The sequence below is a fragment of the Lycorma delicatula genome, chromosome 7 (assembly GCF_047948215.1).
Source record: "Lycorma delicatula isolate Av1 chromosome 7, ASM4794821v1, whole genome shotgun sequence".
In the NCBI taxonomy this organism is placed as follows: domain Eukaryota; kingdom Metazoa; phylum Arthropoda; class Insecta; order Hemiptera; family Fulgoridae; genus Lycorma; species Lycorma delicatula.
The window spans coordinates 130,100,352-130,119,692 of NC_134461.1; the positions used below are offsets into that span (position 1 = coordinate 130,100,352).

General features: G+C 28.7%; 1 protein-coding gene across 7 annotated transcripts in view; it reads right to left on the bottom strand.

The window, feature by feature from the left end:
• Positions 1-1,049: 1,049 nt before the first annotated feature.
• The window catches only part of LOC142327738 (organic cation transporter protein-like), a 458,452-nt gene continuing 440,160 nt past the window's right edge, over positions 1,050-19,341 (bottom strand). For 6 of the 7 annotated variants that reach the window (XM_075371030.1, XM_075371034.1, XM_075371032.1 and 3 more), the window contains 5 exons: positions 18,603-18,792; positions 15,539-15,667; positions 14,632-14,816; positions 6,992-7,122; positions 1,051-3,200 (listed from right to left, as the gene is read on the bottom strand). In XM_075371030.1, the coding sequence (XP_075227145.1) occupies positions 7,000-7,122; positions 14,632-14,816; positions 15,539-15,667; positions 18,603-18,792 (627 nt within the window). In that variant the 3' untranslated portion in view covers positions 1,051-3,200; positions 6,992-6,999. Of the gene's footprint in view, positions 3,201-6,991; positions 7,123-14,631; positions 14,817-15,538; positions 15,668-18,602; positions 18,793-19,341 lie in introns of all 7 variants that reach the window. The other variant, XM_075371029.1, reaches the window with a different exon arrangement.

Consider the following 19,341-nt stretch of genomic DNA (forward strand, 5'->3'; position numbering starts at 1 on the left):
AAATCTTCTATGCACTCTCATAATCCTAGCCACTAAACTATTTCATTTATATAATATATGTTACAAATAAGTATACTTCAAGCAGATCAACTGTGCACGGTTGATCCACCCTGCCATAAACAAGCAGGTTTTACTTTTATACACATTATATACAAACAATTTTTTCCCATACACTCATACAGTAGAATATTTTTTTAAAGAATAATCAGCATAGAACAAACAAATTACATGTGATAAATTATAAAATTAGTTTTCTATCATTAAATTTATATTAGAAAAGTTTAATGTTATTCTACCGTTTAAATGATTTTCTTAAATTCTATCAGCTTTTCATTACATAAATTTCATTTTTATTTCTTCTTAAAATTTCTATATTCCATAATTTTATCCAGAGAAAATCGGTAAACAAAAATATCAATCTAAAGATCAGCATTAGCATTAGATCAGCAGATTATAAAATATTCTTTACATGAGACCAATATATGTCAAGGCCAAAACAGAAGAGCAACAGTTGATCCATTAAACACGTCTTATATTTGAAATATTTTTTTATTAAATAAAAAAATATTTCAGAAAAAGAAAATTTCCAATCTATTTCGAAAGTTAAAACTGTTCCGCTAAACAATATTTCTACATCATGATTAAAAAAATAATCATTTCCTAATTTACATTAAAATATATAGAAAGAAATATTTTTTGTTTAACAGGTGATATCTATAATAAACAAATATTTTGTCTTTGTGAAGAAATTTTTGTAAACCCATAAAAATTAGTACACAAATGTATGTATATTTATTTTTATACAGAGTAAACGTATTATTAGAGTTTATTATTTACAAAAAAAATGAGATTTACATAACTGATTGTTAATTTTATAGTAATTCAAAACCAGCAAATTACAACATTAAAAATATTATTTAAAACATAAAAGTAATACATATATATTTTATATATATATATGAAAATATTATATATAATATAGTATATTTATGAAAATACTCAGTTTATGTACCCAATGCATTGATTTATAAAACTGTATATTTAAGTATATGTGAGAAAGCCAATTCCAAAATGAGACTAGTCCAAAAAAAAAACTGCAAAACTCATTTCTCACATCAATAAATTTATAATTAAAAAATCTTGTTTCTAAACAATACATAATATTCCAAAAGAATCTTATCCCTAAGTAAATTAGTGCTTAAATGCAACATCTGTAACAAATTAAATTTTGTCCATGATGGCAACTATACCCAAGAGATTCTTGTACGGTAGGACTTAATGACTTCAAAATAAATCTTGTACAATAGAAAGAAAATAGTCAATATATCATAATTCAAAATTGAGTCTAGCAAAGTAACCCAAAAATTAATTTTAATTAACTGTTTCATTTAATTATTTTGATTTATTTTTAATAGAATATACTTTAATACTGAATAATGCTACTGGCTGGCTAACCTGATAAGCGATAAACAGCTGATATAACAATACTGCATTCTTTGAATTGTTGTTTTTGTTAGTTTAATGCTTCTTATGGTAAATATATTAATTATGGATCAATTAGTAGCAGTGAGTAACCAATTAATTGTGCCTGTAGAGTCAAGGTGTGGCAGAAAGCAGTAGAGAGATAAATCTAGTTTAAAGAAAATAATTCTAAAAGAGAAGTCACTGTTAAATTAATAGTAAATATGATAAACCTTTTTTTAATTTTTCAATAATCAGGATAATCAGCGTTCCATTGTATTATACTTTTGAGTTAATTAATACAATACAGCAATTAATACAGTAAGTATTCATTTTGTTAATCTATTCAGTAATATTGATATTTTTTTTGTCATTTTTTAAATCATTTTTATTAAATAGAATAAAATTTATTCGCTCATAAATTTTAACAATATAAAACTATTCATCTCTATGTTTCTACAATGATTATTGTCCACAGTCATCTGTTCTATTCTAATAAGAGTCTTGTCCAGCGATAGATTCAACATTTTGAATTTATCGCTGGTCAAGTCTTTAGATAAATCTCATTGGGCTTATCTAAACTAATTTTTGCAATTAGCAGTAGATTAGAATACGTGGGACCTAAAAATGGTATATTATATCCCAGAGAAATGGCTCTAAAATAATAATGTAAAAATTTCATTAAAATTTTATCGCTAACTCTTTCAAAACAATTTTTTTCATTATCCCAAAATTTGAGATAATGGGCAAGGCTTACTTTGGAATCAGTCTTGTTGTTATTAACTCATATCAATAACACAAAAATATCCTTTTTTTCTAATTCCTGAATAAAAATAGGCAATGTTTAATGAAATGAGAACGTCATACCTACATATATCCATTCTTAAAACTATTTAATAAATCTTACTGATTTCTTGTAAAATATGAATGTCTACATTTAGGAATTTAATAAAAAAATATACATGAAAAATATTAATTTAAAAAACTTTTTAATATTTTTTTTTTTAATTACACCTTTTTCAATAAATAAATTTAAACATTTAATTTTTCATGGCAATATAAAGGTTTTAAAAAATTTAATATATAATAATTATTAAAAGAAAAACTATTTTTACAATCGAAAAACAATAAGAATATTTACAAAACTGTATTATTTTACTGATAAGTTATCTTAAATATCATCAACACTTACACCGATGAAATAAAATACAACAAAAATGTATAAAAAAATTAAAATGAGATTACCATCCAAATTAAATGTCACTTTCATTAAAGAAATTACATGGAACACTTCTCACAAAAATAAATTAGAATTAACAGAAAGAACATAACACACACAACAAAGATAAGCTTATATACATAACAATACAGCAATTATAAAAAAAACACACATAATATAATAATAATAATACTACAGTAATAATAATGATAATAAAACTAACATACACAGAATTAAACACTGTATAATATACATCACATATTTCATCACTTCTTAATTCTTTGAATATGAAAAGAAAGATTATATTGTTAAAAGTTTATGAATTACAGATATAATTTTATTGTGGTTTTTATCAGATTACTGAATCAAGTCAAGACACAAAATTTTATTTTATTCACTGAAGTTTCTTTTTATGAGTACAGTTTGCACACTTTCTTATCTTTCTTTGCTGGCTTACCCGATGATATTAATTTTACATTAATACAAAAGGAAGAATTCGTTATATTTTTTTGAAGTATCTCTAAAAAAAGAAACAAATATTAAAATCAATTTAAAAAAAATTAAAATAATAAAATTCTTTTTTCATTTATCAATTTAATTCTATACACTCTTATCAATCAATGTACCTTAATTTTCTTTACGGTATAAGAAAACAAGGTCTCTAATAAGTTAGAAAGAGGATACGAGTATATGAGACAAGAAAAAATATAAAACTAATACTTGGTTTTATGCATTGAAATATCTTAAATTAAAACATACAGCTATAAATTAAAATAAATGGCTAGGAAAATTTTTATTTTATATTTTAAATTATTATATACTCAATAGCTTACAGTATATTCTATAAAAGAAATATGCTAATTCTATTAAATTTTATGTCAAGTTTTTCCAGATCTAAAACTTTATAATCCCTCTCTAACCAAAAACAAAATTTTACATTGAAAAATTCTGGAAGGATGTATGTATATACATATACACAGAGGGTATTATATAGTAAGTTCCTCCTTTTTTTCTGAAACAATTGTTAATTTAGAGAAACAACCAACACCATTCCTATTTTGGACATAAATTCTTTTACTTTCCCACCTAGCACTATAGCAGAGCTACAGCTTCAGAAAGGAAAGTATTGTAATCGGTCCAATTTGGGCAAATGCGGTTTACACCAGACCTTTATGTTTAGGTACCTAAGGAACCCAAAAACCAAAAAAAATCTAATGCTATTAATGATCAAGTTATATGCTATTAATGATTTGGTTCCTTAGGTACCTAAGGAACCAAAAAAAAGCACAAAAACCAGATGGAAATTTTCTCATGCATGTTTGTGTTCGGTGTTTCACACTTGTATCTACAGAACTAACTGACCGATTTTGACCAAACTTGGTCATTAAATTTTCAACTTAAAAGGTTAAGAGAGTGAGGCTGTAGAGCAAGGTCATCCTAAGTATTTCAAGATTTCGCCTGATTATGGTCTTATTTTCTTAGGCACATTTATCAAAAATTTAAAGATAATAATATTACCAAAAAAAGTTTTTGCAAAATTGCACTAAAAAATGGATAAAGTGGGCATAGCAAGTCATTAGTACCCCCTCTCACCTCAAGAAGTGCTGGTGTAGCACTGACGTACAGCTGCTGTTGTTGTCTTTCTTTCTTTTTCTGTTTAGCCTTTGGCACCAGCCATATTGTAACATCACAGGTGACCAGTAGAATTAAATGAATAATATTTAATGGCTGCTAGTACTACCACACCCGCACGAATAAAATACGGTATGCACGTGCACTTTAGTTACACAATCATTCAATTAAATAAACAAAAAAGTATTATATTTAAATAAAATGATAAATATTTTAAATTAAGTTGCCATTCATTTAAGACGTGAATCACTGACATCTCTATCCATTTCAAGTTATATGCTATTAATGATCGTACCGACTGAGAGTGCTTCTTTGGACAACTCTCTGACATAACTAAAATAAAATACTCAAAAGCAATTAGAATCTTAAAAACTGATTGAATCATTTTTACACATTCTTTGATTTTCTCTTGAAATTATTTGAACTAAATTATCGGCATCTGATTTATATAGTTGACATCTTAAATGCTACATTTCCAGAAAAATGAATAGGTTGAGAGGATCAGTAAAATGGCCAGTACGTTCTTTAGAATGTACTGGCCATTTAAGCCACTGGACTTTGTCTTGAAGGACTACATAAAGTCCACTATTTACAAAACCACTGTAGCAGATAATGAAAATTGAAAAACAGGATAATGATTGATGTGTGCCATCCCTTAACCCTTCACATGCTCGCAAATTTAAGGATGGCATTTCAAGATAGAATACACTACTGTAAAGATAAAGGATTGTTAAAGGATTCCATTTGAGCACCTGCGCCCCTAATAATATTATCAATAATAAATTAATAAAAATTTTAATGTTTTTAACTTTCAGAAAAGCATTAAGATTTTTATTTTTACCTGACTTATTGATAGTAAAAATCTAGGTATTGAAAATAAATAAGCACCTTTCAGTTAGTAGGCTTTTTATGTTTTTTTTTTTTTTTTATTGAAAAAGGATAGATATTAACGTGCTGTTTTTTCCATCAATCTTTTCATTAAATTTCTTCATCAATTATTTTTCATTTTGATATATCATATGAACCCACCGGGTTGGTCTAGTGGTTAACGCGTCTTCCCAAATCAGCTGATTTGGAAGTCAAGAGTTACAGCGTTCAAGTCCTAGTAAAGCCAGATATTTTTACATGGATTTGAATACTAGATTGTGGATACCGGTGTTCTTTGGTGGTTGGGTTTCAATTAACCACACATCTCAGGAATGGTCGAACTGAGAATGTACAAGACTTACACTTCATTTACACTCATACATATCATCCTCATTCATCCTCTGACGAATTATCTAAACGGTAGTTACCGGAGGCTAAACAGGAAAAAGAAAGAAAAGATATATCATATGACCATAGTGCTATTAGAAAAAATAAACTTAGATCCAACATGATGGAAACAAGATGGCAGCCAAAATTTTATAATAAATTTAAAAATAGTGTTTACATCTAAAATAGATATGGCACTGATCAAGATTTTACAAATTAACAATCATAGAAGACCAAGAAACTTACTTTATATACACCCTGTGCGTATAAATGTATGTTGGCAAATTTTTTGCTTGATATCTCCAGACTAGATCAATTTGGATAATAATTTTCACATTAATTTCTACATTTTTGTTATTAATTCCATGTAATTTTGGTCACAATTGGTCAAGAGGTAAGGGACTACATAAGTCTTATATCTCCTATTTTCAAATTTTAATAAAATTGTTAAACATTTTTCATATAATTTAATACAGCTAAGTAGCTGAAGATATTTTTTGATGGTATTCGGCCTTCTTCAAATCCATATAAAAGGGTGGATGCAAAAACCCATTTTTCTTTCTAGTCATTTCTGAATTAAATGATTTCATTACATTAGTAAATCAGTTTGGTTAATTATATGGGCAATTCCATTCAGGGTGGGGGATAATAAGCCTAATTTTTTTGTTATCTATTGTTTTGTATGATATCCTCAAACTTGATTAACTGATTTTTAACAAATTTTGTACAATGACTTCTAAATATCAGACAATGAGACCATTTAATTTTAGTTATAACCAACCATAATCAAAATTAAAGCTCCTTGACCAATCAAGCAGGCAGAGAGACACAGTTACCATGAATTTCAACATGGCTTTGTATAGCCTTGGAGCAGAAAACAAGGTAAAATTTTTCACAAGCTATATATATCTCAAAAAAGAAGTGTTCCTGAACCCATGTTAATAAATAATAAATAACTTTTTCTTTCTTTTCACTCATAGAACATGACCTGAAATTCTTTCCATTTCTTTATAAGATAAATATTGACAGAAATTTATGATATATTATGCTTTAAAACTTTTTTCATTTATTACTAATCAGATAAAAATGTCAAAAATTTATGAAAACTATTTTTATTCTAGTTTTGCAACATGTACTACAGCAATTTGTATGCAAGAGGAGAAATCTTATGTTAAAAACAGTATTAAAAAAATAATTAAGTAGCAAAAGACAGGAATGCAATTTTGTATGTTCTAAAATGTTAGCCTATTTACAAAAAAAAACTGTTTAATCCAGTTATCAACATTTTAAAACTTGTGTTTCACGTATGCTACAATACACTCTAAAACAAAACACACATGGTCCCAATGAATTATGTTTATAGCTATGTAAAATTAATTTTAATTGAATGTGTAAAAAATATTTATCCACTAAACACCGGCTTACCTAGGTTTTTACTCTATGTCATTTAATGTATCAGCCAAATTATCTGTTTCTGGTAATAACAAAACTGCTGCTCCACCAATAACCCCACATGTGCCCAAAACAGCCATTGGCATTTTTGCACTCATGTCCGCCTAAAGAGAAAAAATTACACATCATAAGCTGTTTAAAATTCACAAGAAATGGCATTTTTAAAATGAGTCAAAGATAAATAAATGATGATTGTTGTAATACAGAATGCTTAAAAAAATTAATTATCAATATTTGTAAGTATATGAGTGGTTAATCATGAAATATACAGATACACATAGTTTTACCACTACTGAATTTCTTGAAGCAAGTCACTTTAAGTAGTGTCTGAGAAATCACTCACTGAAGAGCTCACAAAATTGAAACCATATTTTTTTTTAATTTAATTTTTTTACTTTTGTTAAATTGCCAAAAAAACAAATGAAATTTTGGAACAAAATTTACTAAGAAAATTGATGTAAATAAAATCAATTAAAGACACATGAGTTTTACAAATTTGACTTTTATTAAAACAAATACGCTGACACATAGAAAAAATGTAATTCTGAATCAAAACAAAAATAATTTGTAAAAATCTAGACATTAACTTCAGCATATTTAAAAAAATATAGTTTATAAATCTAACTTTATAAACATGAATATAGATTCATAATAATTATCAATAAGTTCTTACAGAAAGTATAATAAATTCTTTTTAACAACAAAAAGTTTTTTTTTGTCTTCAATCATTTGACTGGTTTGATGCAGCTCTCCAAGATTCCCTATCTAGTGCTAGTCGTTTCATTTCAGTATACCCTCTACATCCTACATCCCTAACAATTTGTTTTGCATATTCCAAACGTGGCCTGCCTACACAATTTTTTCCTTCTACCTGTCCTTCCAATATTAAAGCGACTATTCCAGGATGCCTTAGTATGTGGCCTATAAGTCTGTCTCTTCTTTTAACTATATTTTTCCAAATGCTTCTTTCTTCATCTATTTTTTTTTTTTTTTAACATTCTCCTGTAGCACCGCATTTCAAAAACTTCTAATCTTTTCTTCTCAGATACTCCGATCGTCCAAGTTTCACTTCCATATAAAGCGACGCTCCAAACATATACTTTCAAAAATCTTTTCCTGATATTTAAATTAATTTTTGATGTAAACAAATTATATTTCTGACTGAAGGCTCGTTTCGCTTGTGCTATTCGGCATTTTATATCGCTCCTGCTTCGTCCATCTTTAGTAATTCTACTTCCCAAATAACAAAATTCTTCTACTTTCATAATCTTTTCTCCTCCTATTTTCACATTCAGTGGTCCATCTTTGTTATTTCTACTACATTTCATTACTTTTGTTTTGTTCTTGTTTATTTTCACACGATAGTTCTTGCGTAGGACTTCATCTATGCCGTTCATTGTTTCTTCTAAATCCTTTTTACTCTCGGCTATAATTACTATATATTCAGGAAATTGTAGCATCTTTATCTTTTCACCTTGTACTGTTACTCCGAATCTAAATTGTTCTTTAACATTATTAACTGCTAGTTCCATATAAAGATTAAAAAGTAACGGAGATAGGGAACATCCTTGTCGGACTCCCTTTCTTATTACGGCTTCTTTCTTATGTTCTTTGATTGTTACTGTTGCTGTTTGGTTCCTGTACGTGTTTGCAATTGTTCTTCTATCTCTGTATTTGAACCCTAATTTTTTTAAAATGCTGAACATTTTATTCCAGTTTACGTTATCGAATGCCTTTTCTAGGTCTATAAACGCCAAGTATGTTGGTTTGTTTTTCTTTAATCTTCCTTCTACTATTAATCTGAGGCCTAAAATTGCTTCCCTTGTCCCTATACTTTTCCTGAAACCAAATTGGTCTTCTCCTAACACTTCTTCCACTCTCCTCTCAATTTTTCTGTATAGAATTCTAGTTAAGATTTTTGATGCATGACTAGTTAAACTAATTGTTCTGTATTTTTCACATTTATCTGCCCCTGCTTTCTTTGGTATCATGACTATAACACTTTTGTTGAAGTCTGACGGAAATTCCCCTTTTTCATAAATATTACATACCAGTTTGTATAATCTATCAATCGCTTCCTCACCTGCACTGCGCAGTAATTCTACAGGTATTCCGTCTATTCCAGGAGCCTTTCTGCCATTTAAATCTTTTAACTCTCTTAAATTCAGATCTCAGTATTGTTTCTCCCATTTCATCCTCCTCAACTTCCTCTTCTTCCTCTATAACCCCATTTTCTAATTCATTTCCTCCGTATAACTCTTCAATATATTCCACCCATCTATCGACTTTACCTTTCGTATTATATATTGGTGTACCATCTTTGTTTAACACATTATTAGATTTTAATTTATGTACCCAAAAATTTTCCTTAACTTTCCTGTATGCTCCGTCTATTTTACCAATGTTCATTTCTCTTTCCACTTCTGAACACTTTTCTTTAATCCACACTTCTTTCGCCAGTTTGCACTTCCTGTTTATAGCATTTCTTAATTGCCGATAGTTCCTTTTACTTTCTTCATCACTAGCATTCTTATATTTTCTACATTCATCCATCAGCTGCAATATATCGTCTGAAACCCAAGGTTTTCTACCAGTTCTCTTTATTCCGCCTAAGTTTGCTTCTGCTGATTTAAGAATTTCCTTTTTAACATTCTCCCATTCTTCTTCTACATTTTCTACCTTATCTTTTTTACTCAGACCTCTTGCGATGTCCTCCTCAAAAATCTTCTTTACCTCCTCTTCCTCAAGCTTCTCTAAATTCCACCGATTCATCTGACACCTTTTCTTCAGGTTTTTAAACCCCAATCTACATTTCATTATCACCAAATTATGGTCGCTATCAAGGTCTGCTCCAGGGTAAGTTTTGCAGTCAACAAGTTGATTTCTAAATCTTTGCTTAACCATGATATAATCTATCTGATACCTTGGAGTATCGCCTGGCTTTTTCGAAGTGTATATTCTTCTCTTATGATTTTTAAATTGGGTGTTGGCTATTACTAAATTATATTTCGTGCAAAACTCTATAAGTCGGTCCCCTCTTTCATTCCTTTTGCCCAGCCCGTATTCACCCACTATATTTCCTTCCTTGCCTTTTCCAATGCTTGCATTCCAATCTCCAACTATTATTAAATATTCATCTCCTTTTACGTGTTTAATTGCTTCATCAATCTCTTCATATACACACTCTACCTCATCATCATCATCATGGGCGCTTGTAGGCATATAGACGTTAACAATCGTTGTCGGTTTAGGTTTTGATTTTATCCTTATTACAATGATTCTATCGCTATGCGTTTTGAAATACAATAACAAAAAGAAAAATCATAATTTATTCTCAGTTACCAAATATTAATTACAAATCATATGAATAACATTAAATAAATAAATTCTACATTACATAATAATACATTAATTACATCACATCATTGTATGATAAATTCTAAAATAATAATATTACAAAAACTTTTTAAAAACTTAATATCTTTTAGTCATACTTCAATCAAATTACTATCATACATTGCATGAGTTTGATTAGTAGGTTAATTTGGATTTCAAAAGATAACAACATCATATATTGAAAACCTGCATAGCCGTTTTACAGATATTGCAATTTTTTATACCTGCACCCTTATTTTTCCCCATGCGGGGGAGGATGTTTGCAAAAGTAATGGTAGAATATTGTATTGTCACCTGACCTTAGTAACTGTACAAAATTTCATCAATCGGCAATGTCAGGAAGTATGTTAAATAAAGGATGCAAGATTTGAGGACAAACATGAAAAAAACATTGTGAGTTAAAGAGAAAAGCTAGTAAAAACATAAATTATAAGATAAAAAATAGATATGATTAAAATCCAGAAATATTACTTAAACGTAAACATGTGAAATAATGTTAAGCAAATATATTAAATAAAAAATTACTACAAAAGTTACTAGTTCACAGTAACAATTCTTTTTAGCAAAAATTGCACTCATAAAAATAAATAGAAGGATAAATTAACATATTTAATTTTCCAAATATCAATCTACACAATTCATACTTACAGTTGCCAAATAACGATCTGACAGCCCATTTTCATATCTTAAAAATTAGTTCTGACTTTTTGAGGGAGCCCTCGATAATGACATAAAATTTAACAGAGAAGTGTCCAGACTGTCAATCTCGTTGAACATGTGATTGCAAAGGGAAAAAAATCGTGACTGTACGATTAGCAATCTTTCTCTAGAATTTTCAGAAGTTTCAAAACAACATTGTTGAGAATCATGACTGACACGCCAGTAAAATGTGTGCATGATGGATGCCAAAAATGTTGAAAAGTGCTCACAAAGATCACAGAATGATATGTTCATATGCTTTTCTCGACCACTTTAACTACGTGGGAGATCAATTTTTTCCCATTTATGTATTTTGTCCATCAATGCTGAGATTAAACAATAATCCATGCATTGGGCACCAATGCATGGATTATTGTTTATCAAGAATTGATTGCCACTCTGTTTCTCAGAATGGCACATTCTAGTTCACCTAAACTAAAAAATTCACATAATCCCACTCTCGACATCTACAAGTCCCATCACATCATAAGTTTTTTGTGAAACACTTTCTCTACTGCATTACGCCATGCCAAGGTCAGAAATTGTTCTTTTTCATGTACACTCATGCACAACAGAAACATCTCAAAAATTCAGATGGGAGATTTTTGATCATCCTGATCTCACACTCAGTGACTACTATCTCTTCCTCAAAAATTAGTGACTACCACCTCAAAAATTAGCTTGCATTTCAACAACTTGAGGAAAGTGAAGAGTTGAAAATCTCAGTGTAAAAATTGCTATGTAAATTTCATCCCAGGCAGTGAATTTTATGCAGTGGGTTTGAATTTATGCAATGGCTTGTTTCACAATATCAAAAGAGTTAGAAATAAAATGGTGATTAAGTAGAAAAATAAACTAAATATATAAGTATTTGAATTTATAAATGTTTAATTTTTTTGGGCCTTACTTTACCAACTGGCCCTTACTTTTGAATCATGCCTTATTTTTGAATATTTTGAAAAAACTGCTGTAAAAAATGAGTTTTTTTAACTTTTTCATTGATTAAATTAACATAAAATTTTCATAAATTTATATTTTAAGAACTGCCATTTTACAACTGCCATTTTAGTCTTTGACTAAGCAATTTTTAAGCCCTGAAATTATATTAAAACAATATTCTTCAAAATATACAGTTAAAGTATGTTTAGGTATAGACTTTTATCATTTTTTCATCAAATTTCAGATAGTAGTTCTGATCATTATTTTAGAGAAGTAAATTTTTTAGAATAACTGATTGTTTAATCAACTGTTTCTCTAATGTTTTAACATATAATAAATTGAATGCTCCCTGATTATACCATTCTGATGGAAGACTTGGAGAGAACCAACTTTTGGGTTGTTTTACAACTGGGAATGATGTTGCTTGTTATGTAAATTGAGCTTGCTCATTTTGTAATATTTGTAGGCCATTCTTTATAGTAAAAACATATATACATGATCAAAAATTACTTCTATAGTTGGAGATACTTTACAATTGAAAAGAATTATGAACAGTTCAGCTGTAAACATTATTAATCAGGTTCTACATAAAGTATTTATAAATCTTGGATGTTAAAAAGTATTTGACTTACTTAAAATATCCTAGTTCACAAAAACACATTTTATAAATTTATTTAACACAGATAACATTTTAAATTTGTTAAAAAAAACCTTCTTTGTCAGTAACACTATGTAAACAATATTTTTTTTATGATGAATATTTGATAGGTTCATCTGAAGTCATGAGATTATGCACATCAAATATTGTTGAGATCATTCCTTGTTTCCCACATCACCATGAGGAGTATACACCAAGTTTCAGTCAAATAATAATTCATAATTCTGTCAGATTCATAAGTCTGTTGTTGGCAGTCAATTGAATTAATCACATATTGTGATTTGTAAAAAATGGGCAAAAGAGAATTTCATGTGGTGATCAAATATTAGTTTTTGAAAGGCAAAACCACACAGGAAACTAAATAAAAAACCAGATTGATATTACAGTGAGTAAGCTGTTCCATTAGTGAGAACAGTTTACAAATGATGAACAATCAAATGGTTTAATGGAATAATCAAATGGTTTGATTATTTTAAGAGTGGACATATGAGCACAAATGTTGCAGAACATTTTGGATCGCCTGCTTAGATAAAGAATATGGAACTATAAAGAATATTGAAAAAATACATGATATAATGATGAAGGACAGAAGATTAGAAGTGCCTAATATCATTAAGACAACAGCCATCTCAAATGAACAGTTGCATCATATTTTATACGAATATTTACGTCTGTAAAAACTGTAAATAAAATGGTTGCTGTGTGTGATAAGAACCGATCAAAAGAGTGAAAAAGTATATGTTTCTAAGCACAGTTTGGGGCTGGTTTTACATAATAAAGAGAAATCTTTGCGCAATTTCTTAACAGCTGATGAAATTTGGATCCATCATCATCTACCTGAAACCAAGGAATAGCAAAACAGTAGGTTCCTACTGAGGAACTAGCTCCAAAGAAAGCAAAGATTATTTCATCAGAATTAAAGATGAGGGTCACTGTTTTTTCGGGATTCTCATGAAATAATCTTTATTGACTTTCTAAAAAATCAAATTTGATGAAAAAAAGTTTCTTTGGCATCAAAACAATGCACTAGCTCACTCTTGTAATTACAAAAACAAAATTGTTAGAATTGCAATACGGAATTCACCTACATCTCTCTAATTACCAAACTTACCTTCAGTCTATTATCCACTTCCAAATATAAAAAAGGGCTTGCTAGAAAGAAATTTTCATGAAATGATGATGTTATTGCTGAAAAATCCCTTATTTAGAAGACTTGGATGAATCATACTATTAGGATGGGTTGAAACCTTGAATATTATTGGAGAAGGTGTATAGACTTCAAACGACATGAAGTTGAAAAATAAAAAAACATGTTTCTTCTTAATAGAATTGTGCCTTCTTTATTCATATATGGACTTATCAAACACCCTTAGAATCAATCAAACACCCTTGTTACTCTGTGATTTGAGTTTTTTTTTTGTAATTTACTCAATAAATATTGCTTTTAATTCAATTAAATTGTAATGTTTTCACTAAATTGGCAATTTGGCTTTAAACCACATGATTCCTGTTTATATTTATTAATTTGGAATTTTTTCATCATTATTGCCAACATAAATATGTTTGCAAAAATAGCATCCTCCTTTATCAGTCAGTATTTGATATAGGTACTAGTTTATTTATTGTTAATATCTATGCTGCACCATAGTATTTTATATTAAATCTGTAATGAAGTGTATCATTCAGTTATAAATCTGTTCTAACTAATCAGAAGTTATTAAGTCTTCATTTTTGTTTTTGTCTTTTCCTCTTTCTAATGAGTAAAATTTCTAAGCACTTTTTATCTCATGCAAAAATTAAATTTATAATAAGAAAAATCTTCAGTAGACAAAGTAACTTTCTAGAAAAAAAGGATGACAAAATTTACTACACATGATATATTATCAAGGGAGCATTATATGCAATAAAATTTACATCTTACCAGATTCCAAAGATATGGGACAAGCATCAAAGCTACACCAGCAGGAACATTAGATGAACCCACACCTAAATTTCTCATAATTGTAGGAAATAATTCTGCTGTATATACTGGCATAACAACATTCGATGATGAAATACAGAATTTTCCAATCATGGCAAATGTTATTGTCAGCCAATTGAAATTTTCTGAAAAACATTACATTAAAAATTAATTAATAAATCAGTTTGATCAGTTTTAGAACACTCAATGAATTTATAATTTAGAACCAAATTTATAATAAATCAGTTTATTCCAATGACTGTAATTTTTTTTTTAATTTTATTCACATGCTTTATACAGTACTTTTACTTAATATTAATTAATATGTACTATTCATAAACTTTGTTGTTTGAAAACTAAGTAGTTTTTAAACACTTTTTCATGTAAAATTTATTGTCATTTAAGAAAGAAAAATTGGATACATTAAAGTACAGTAAAATTCCACTTTTATTAAATTTAACTTTAGTTGTAAATAAATAGTTATAGACTTTGACCTCAAATTAAAAGATTACCATTTTCTGAAGTTTATCATAAGACTTTATAAAACTTTATGATTTTATTTTGTAACTAAAAAAAATTCTACTTCTGAATCGTAATTCATATTTGTGTTAAGTCCCAGGAAAAAAGATAAACTAATTATTTTGATTTTTTTGCATATCCAGATGACCTGTGTTTCCAGTTAATCTAGACAGATGAAATATGTCTATACTAACTCGCAAAAGGTTTGCCATATTTTGAAAATCTTCTTTCTCTATGTTCAAAGTAGAGCAGCTTTGTATAGCTCAGGTAAATTTGATTTACCCAGGTCTATGAATTTTAACAAATTAATTAGTATTTATATCCATATTATGAAAATTATGGCTCTTACCTTCAGGAACAAGAACTGTTAAAAGACATGCCAATCCAGCTCCAACTATTGTTAAACAAAGTGGCCATCTTCGACCCATTTTCAAAAGAAATACAATACTGATTGCTATAGCAGGAAACTCAACAGCACCTAAAATAGTTAATTCTATGTGTATAAACAGTAACAATAAATTTAAGTACAGAGTGAGATAAAAGTATAAAATCAAAACACAAAATTAACTTTACAATCAAGTAAAGGTGTTCAATAAGTCTCCTACATTTTATATAATAATCTACACCTGTTCATGATGGTGCTTTAATTTCTGACAGAAGAATAATTTTATTACCATATATGTATCATTCTATAAAGATCAAGATAATCAAGACTGAATTCCATTCTGAAAATGTTGTAATCTTTAGAACCAGTGGATCAGTCCATTTTGAAATTGGATCAAACCATTCACTCTTCAGTGAAAGGTTTTGTGAGAGCAGAAGCTACGAATTCTGTTTCCTACCCAGTGACTGCTCAGTAAACCTAATCGTTTTTTTTTTTTTTTTTTGGGCACACAACTAAGGTACATTATTAGCACCCAAAAACAATTTTAACAATATATAACGATTTTACAATATATAAACTAATTTTTAATACATGCGCTAAATAGAATGATATATAGACAACAGAAAAAAATTAATTAAAAAATAAAATTAACTAACAAACCACACAATAACACAGGTAAAATATAAAATGTTAAATCACAATATAAAATACTAAAAAATCTTATAATAATAAGTATTAGATAATCATATATAGTTGTCTGGCTTTAAGAAAGAACAAGATATTTGATAACATCCTCAGATTGTTTCCTAGAATATCTCAGGTGGTAGCTCCTCATTTAAATTTACGATGCAATGCCGCATAACACATGCAGTCCACAAAGATGTGGTGTATCATTATTTGGCAATTACAGTGAACACAAACGGATAAATCTGTCTGATTCATTAGGTGTTCATGTGCAAGAGTGGTATGGCCTATTCACAAATGCCAAATAATAAACTCCTCTTGATAGTTATTCTGGATTGAAGAACTCCATGATAGCACAGTATCCTTGATGTATCAAAGTTTGTTATCTACTGTAGCAATCCAGTCACTTTGTCACATTCATCAAAGAGTTTGTTTAACAGAATTAATAAAATCAGTAGAAGTAATACGAGTGGTGAAAGATGGTTGGCTACATGCGTCTTTAGAAGTGGAATCCGCACGTTCATTATCCAGAATTCTCATATGGCTAGAAGTCCAGCAGAAACTCACTTGTGTAATGCAATGATTCAACTTGGCAATTGCATTATGAATTTTGGTGACGATAGGATGTCTAGAATATAAATCATTACATTAAGGAATCGCTACATATAAGGATGTAATAGTATTTTGGATGAACGATATTAAAAGTCTTATTGATGACATACAGTTCAGCATTGTAGATACTTATTTACCAAATGTTGGTAAAACATTTGCTGAAAGACAATAGGAGTTGTTGATTTTTTTGTATGTTGAGTTATAATAAAAATTTACGTCTCCACACAGGATATGAACAGGGATAGGTCGAAAAAATAGAAGGTGTGTCAAAATTAAGAACGTAGAGCAAGTATCAGGTATGAACACCCATTAGTACTGTATTATGTGGATGGTCTTCAAAACGTTGTAAATGAGGGTTTGGGAGAGCTGCGTTAAAAATTGGTTGATTTGAATGTCCTTTAAGATGGATAGAGTAAGATCCCACCTATCCTAAAGTGATAGCTCACTGCCAATCTACAACTATGTTTGTGACTTCAAGCATAATAGTTGCACAACAATCTAGATATAATAATCCTTCTAAACTATAATACAATTTTGTAACAAATACTCTATTAGTATGAAAAATTAAAAGTATTAGGTGATCTAACTTAACACAAAATTTAAGAAACGTACAAAGCCAAATATATTAACAACCCGTACAGGCTATCTATGGAATGAAAGGAATACAATGGTTTCTGTTGCCTTTTTCACTGATCCGAATATAATACTGCTCTTCAGCAATTTAAGCCCACCAAAATCCAATGAAATTAAACCCACAAGTGACATTTCTCTGTACACTACAAGGATTGGTTGTTTATGTATGTATATTACTCTCAGAGAAATCGACTCTGAATAGTGCTTCTTGTACATAGGTAACAAAAATATTACATAACTGGATTAGGTAATATAAAGTAAAATTTTTCAGTAGCGAAAGATGTATTAGATATTCCCCTACTGAGCAAAGATAATGCATTTATTGCATTGTTTCCTATTGAATGAGATACATTAATTTGTTGCTTTACACCAACTGTCTCAGTCTTTTTCTAGGTTGAAACATATAAAGTACTTGATGTACAACTGGTTCTATTCAGAGTTGCTTTCTCTGAAAATTATCATGTTTTTTATACACCAGCATCTATGGTGAACAGAGAGAAGGTGGTTTACTTTTAGGACTGAATATCACTGATATTTAGGATGCCTCTGCATGCTGATATATGATAGTATATTTGGTTAAGTGAATTAATAAACAGAAGACAACTTCACTCTTTACATTCTGAAATATGCAAGGCATAAAACAGTTATTATTCTTTGGAATGACTATGATATTTTTATAATTGACTTGTCTCATGCAAGTTTCTTAGACAAGAATAAAAAATTAACATGGATTAAAAACTGTGTAAATAAGTAACATATGTTTTTGCCTATTCAATACTAGAAAAACACTAACAGCAGTGGTAATAACACTTTTATATATAAGCTGCTGTGCTATATCGTAGCTATAATATTTATGTTCTTGACAAAGAGTTCTGCTCGAACAGTTCCACTGATGCTGTGCATACATCAGTTTGTGATAAGTTGATTAGCCAGATAAAATTGACTGCTGCAGAATTAATATAACTCCATTATGTTCTGATCAACAAATAATCATCAGTCAGATTTATGGCTGAGCACATATAATCAAATAAATTAAAATTATAACCACAAAAAAAAATCTTAATACATCAAACAACTTAAGAAATTGAATTTAATTTACCAGAAATGATTGAGTTAATATAAATATTTCCACCAAGGCTTGATAAGTTAAGAACAACACCATAATAGATGAGATAAACAGAGAACCATACAATGTATAAAACTAATGAAATTTTTCTGATACGAGGGGTACGGAATAAATCACCAAGTCCAACTTTAGGAGCTTCTGTAGATTCAACTTTTGATATGCTCTGTAAAAAATAAACAAAAAATTGAATTTAAAAAAATCTTTTATTTATTTCTTTTTATTTTAAAATAATCTTTAAAATATGTTTGCCAAAACTATAAAAATAGTTTCTTCAAAAGGCATATATTTTATTCTAATATATAAATCAAAACTTTACACAGTAATATGAATGTGAGTGACAGTTTATAATGTTGACATGAACTGAAATATTTTTTAATAAATATTTAATATTACTTTTTTTTTTAATTTTACATTTTAATTTAGTGCTATACACTTACTACAGCTGTTTGATAAGTGTAAAAATATAAAGAAAAGAATTTTTTAGGAAAAATCTTTTTTATTTCTCAATATAATCTTCTTTCAAATAAACACAAGAACAACGATGCTCAAGTGTTTTATCCCATCATTATAATATGATTTAGCCGAGACAACAAAATAGGCAGATGTTTCGGCAATAACTTCATCACTTTGCATCTCTTAACAGCAAGCAAATTCATCAAAAGCTGTTAAGACTGGTGAACAGGGGAAGATTTGAAAGTATTTTGTAGCATAA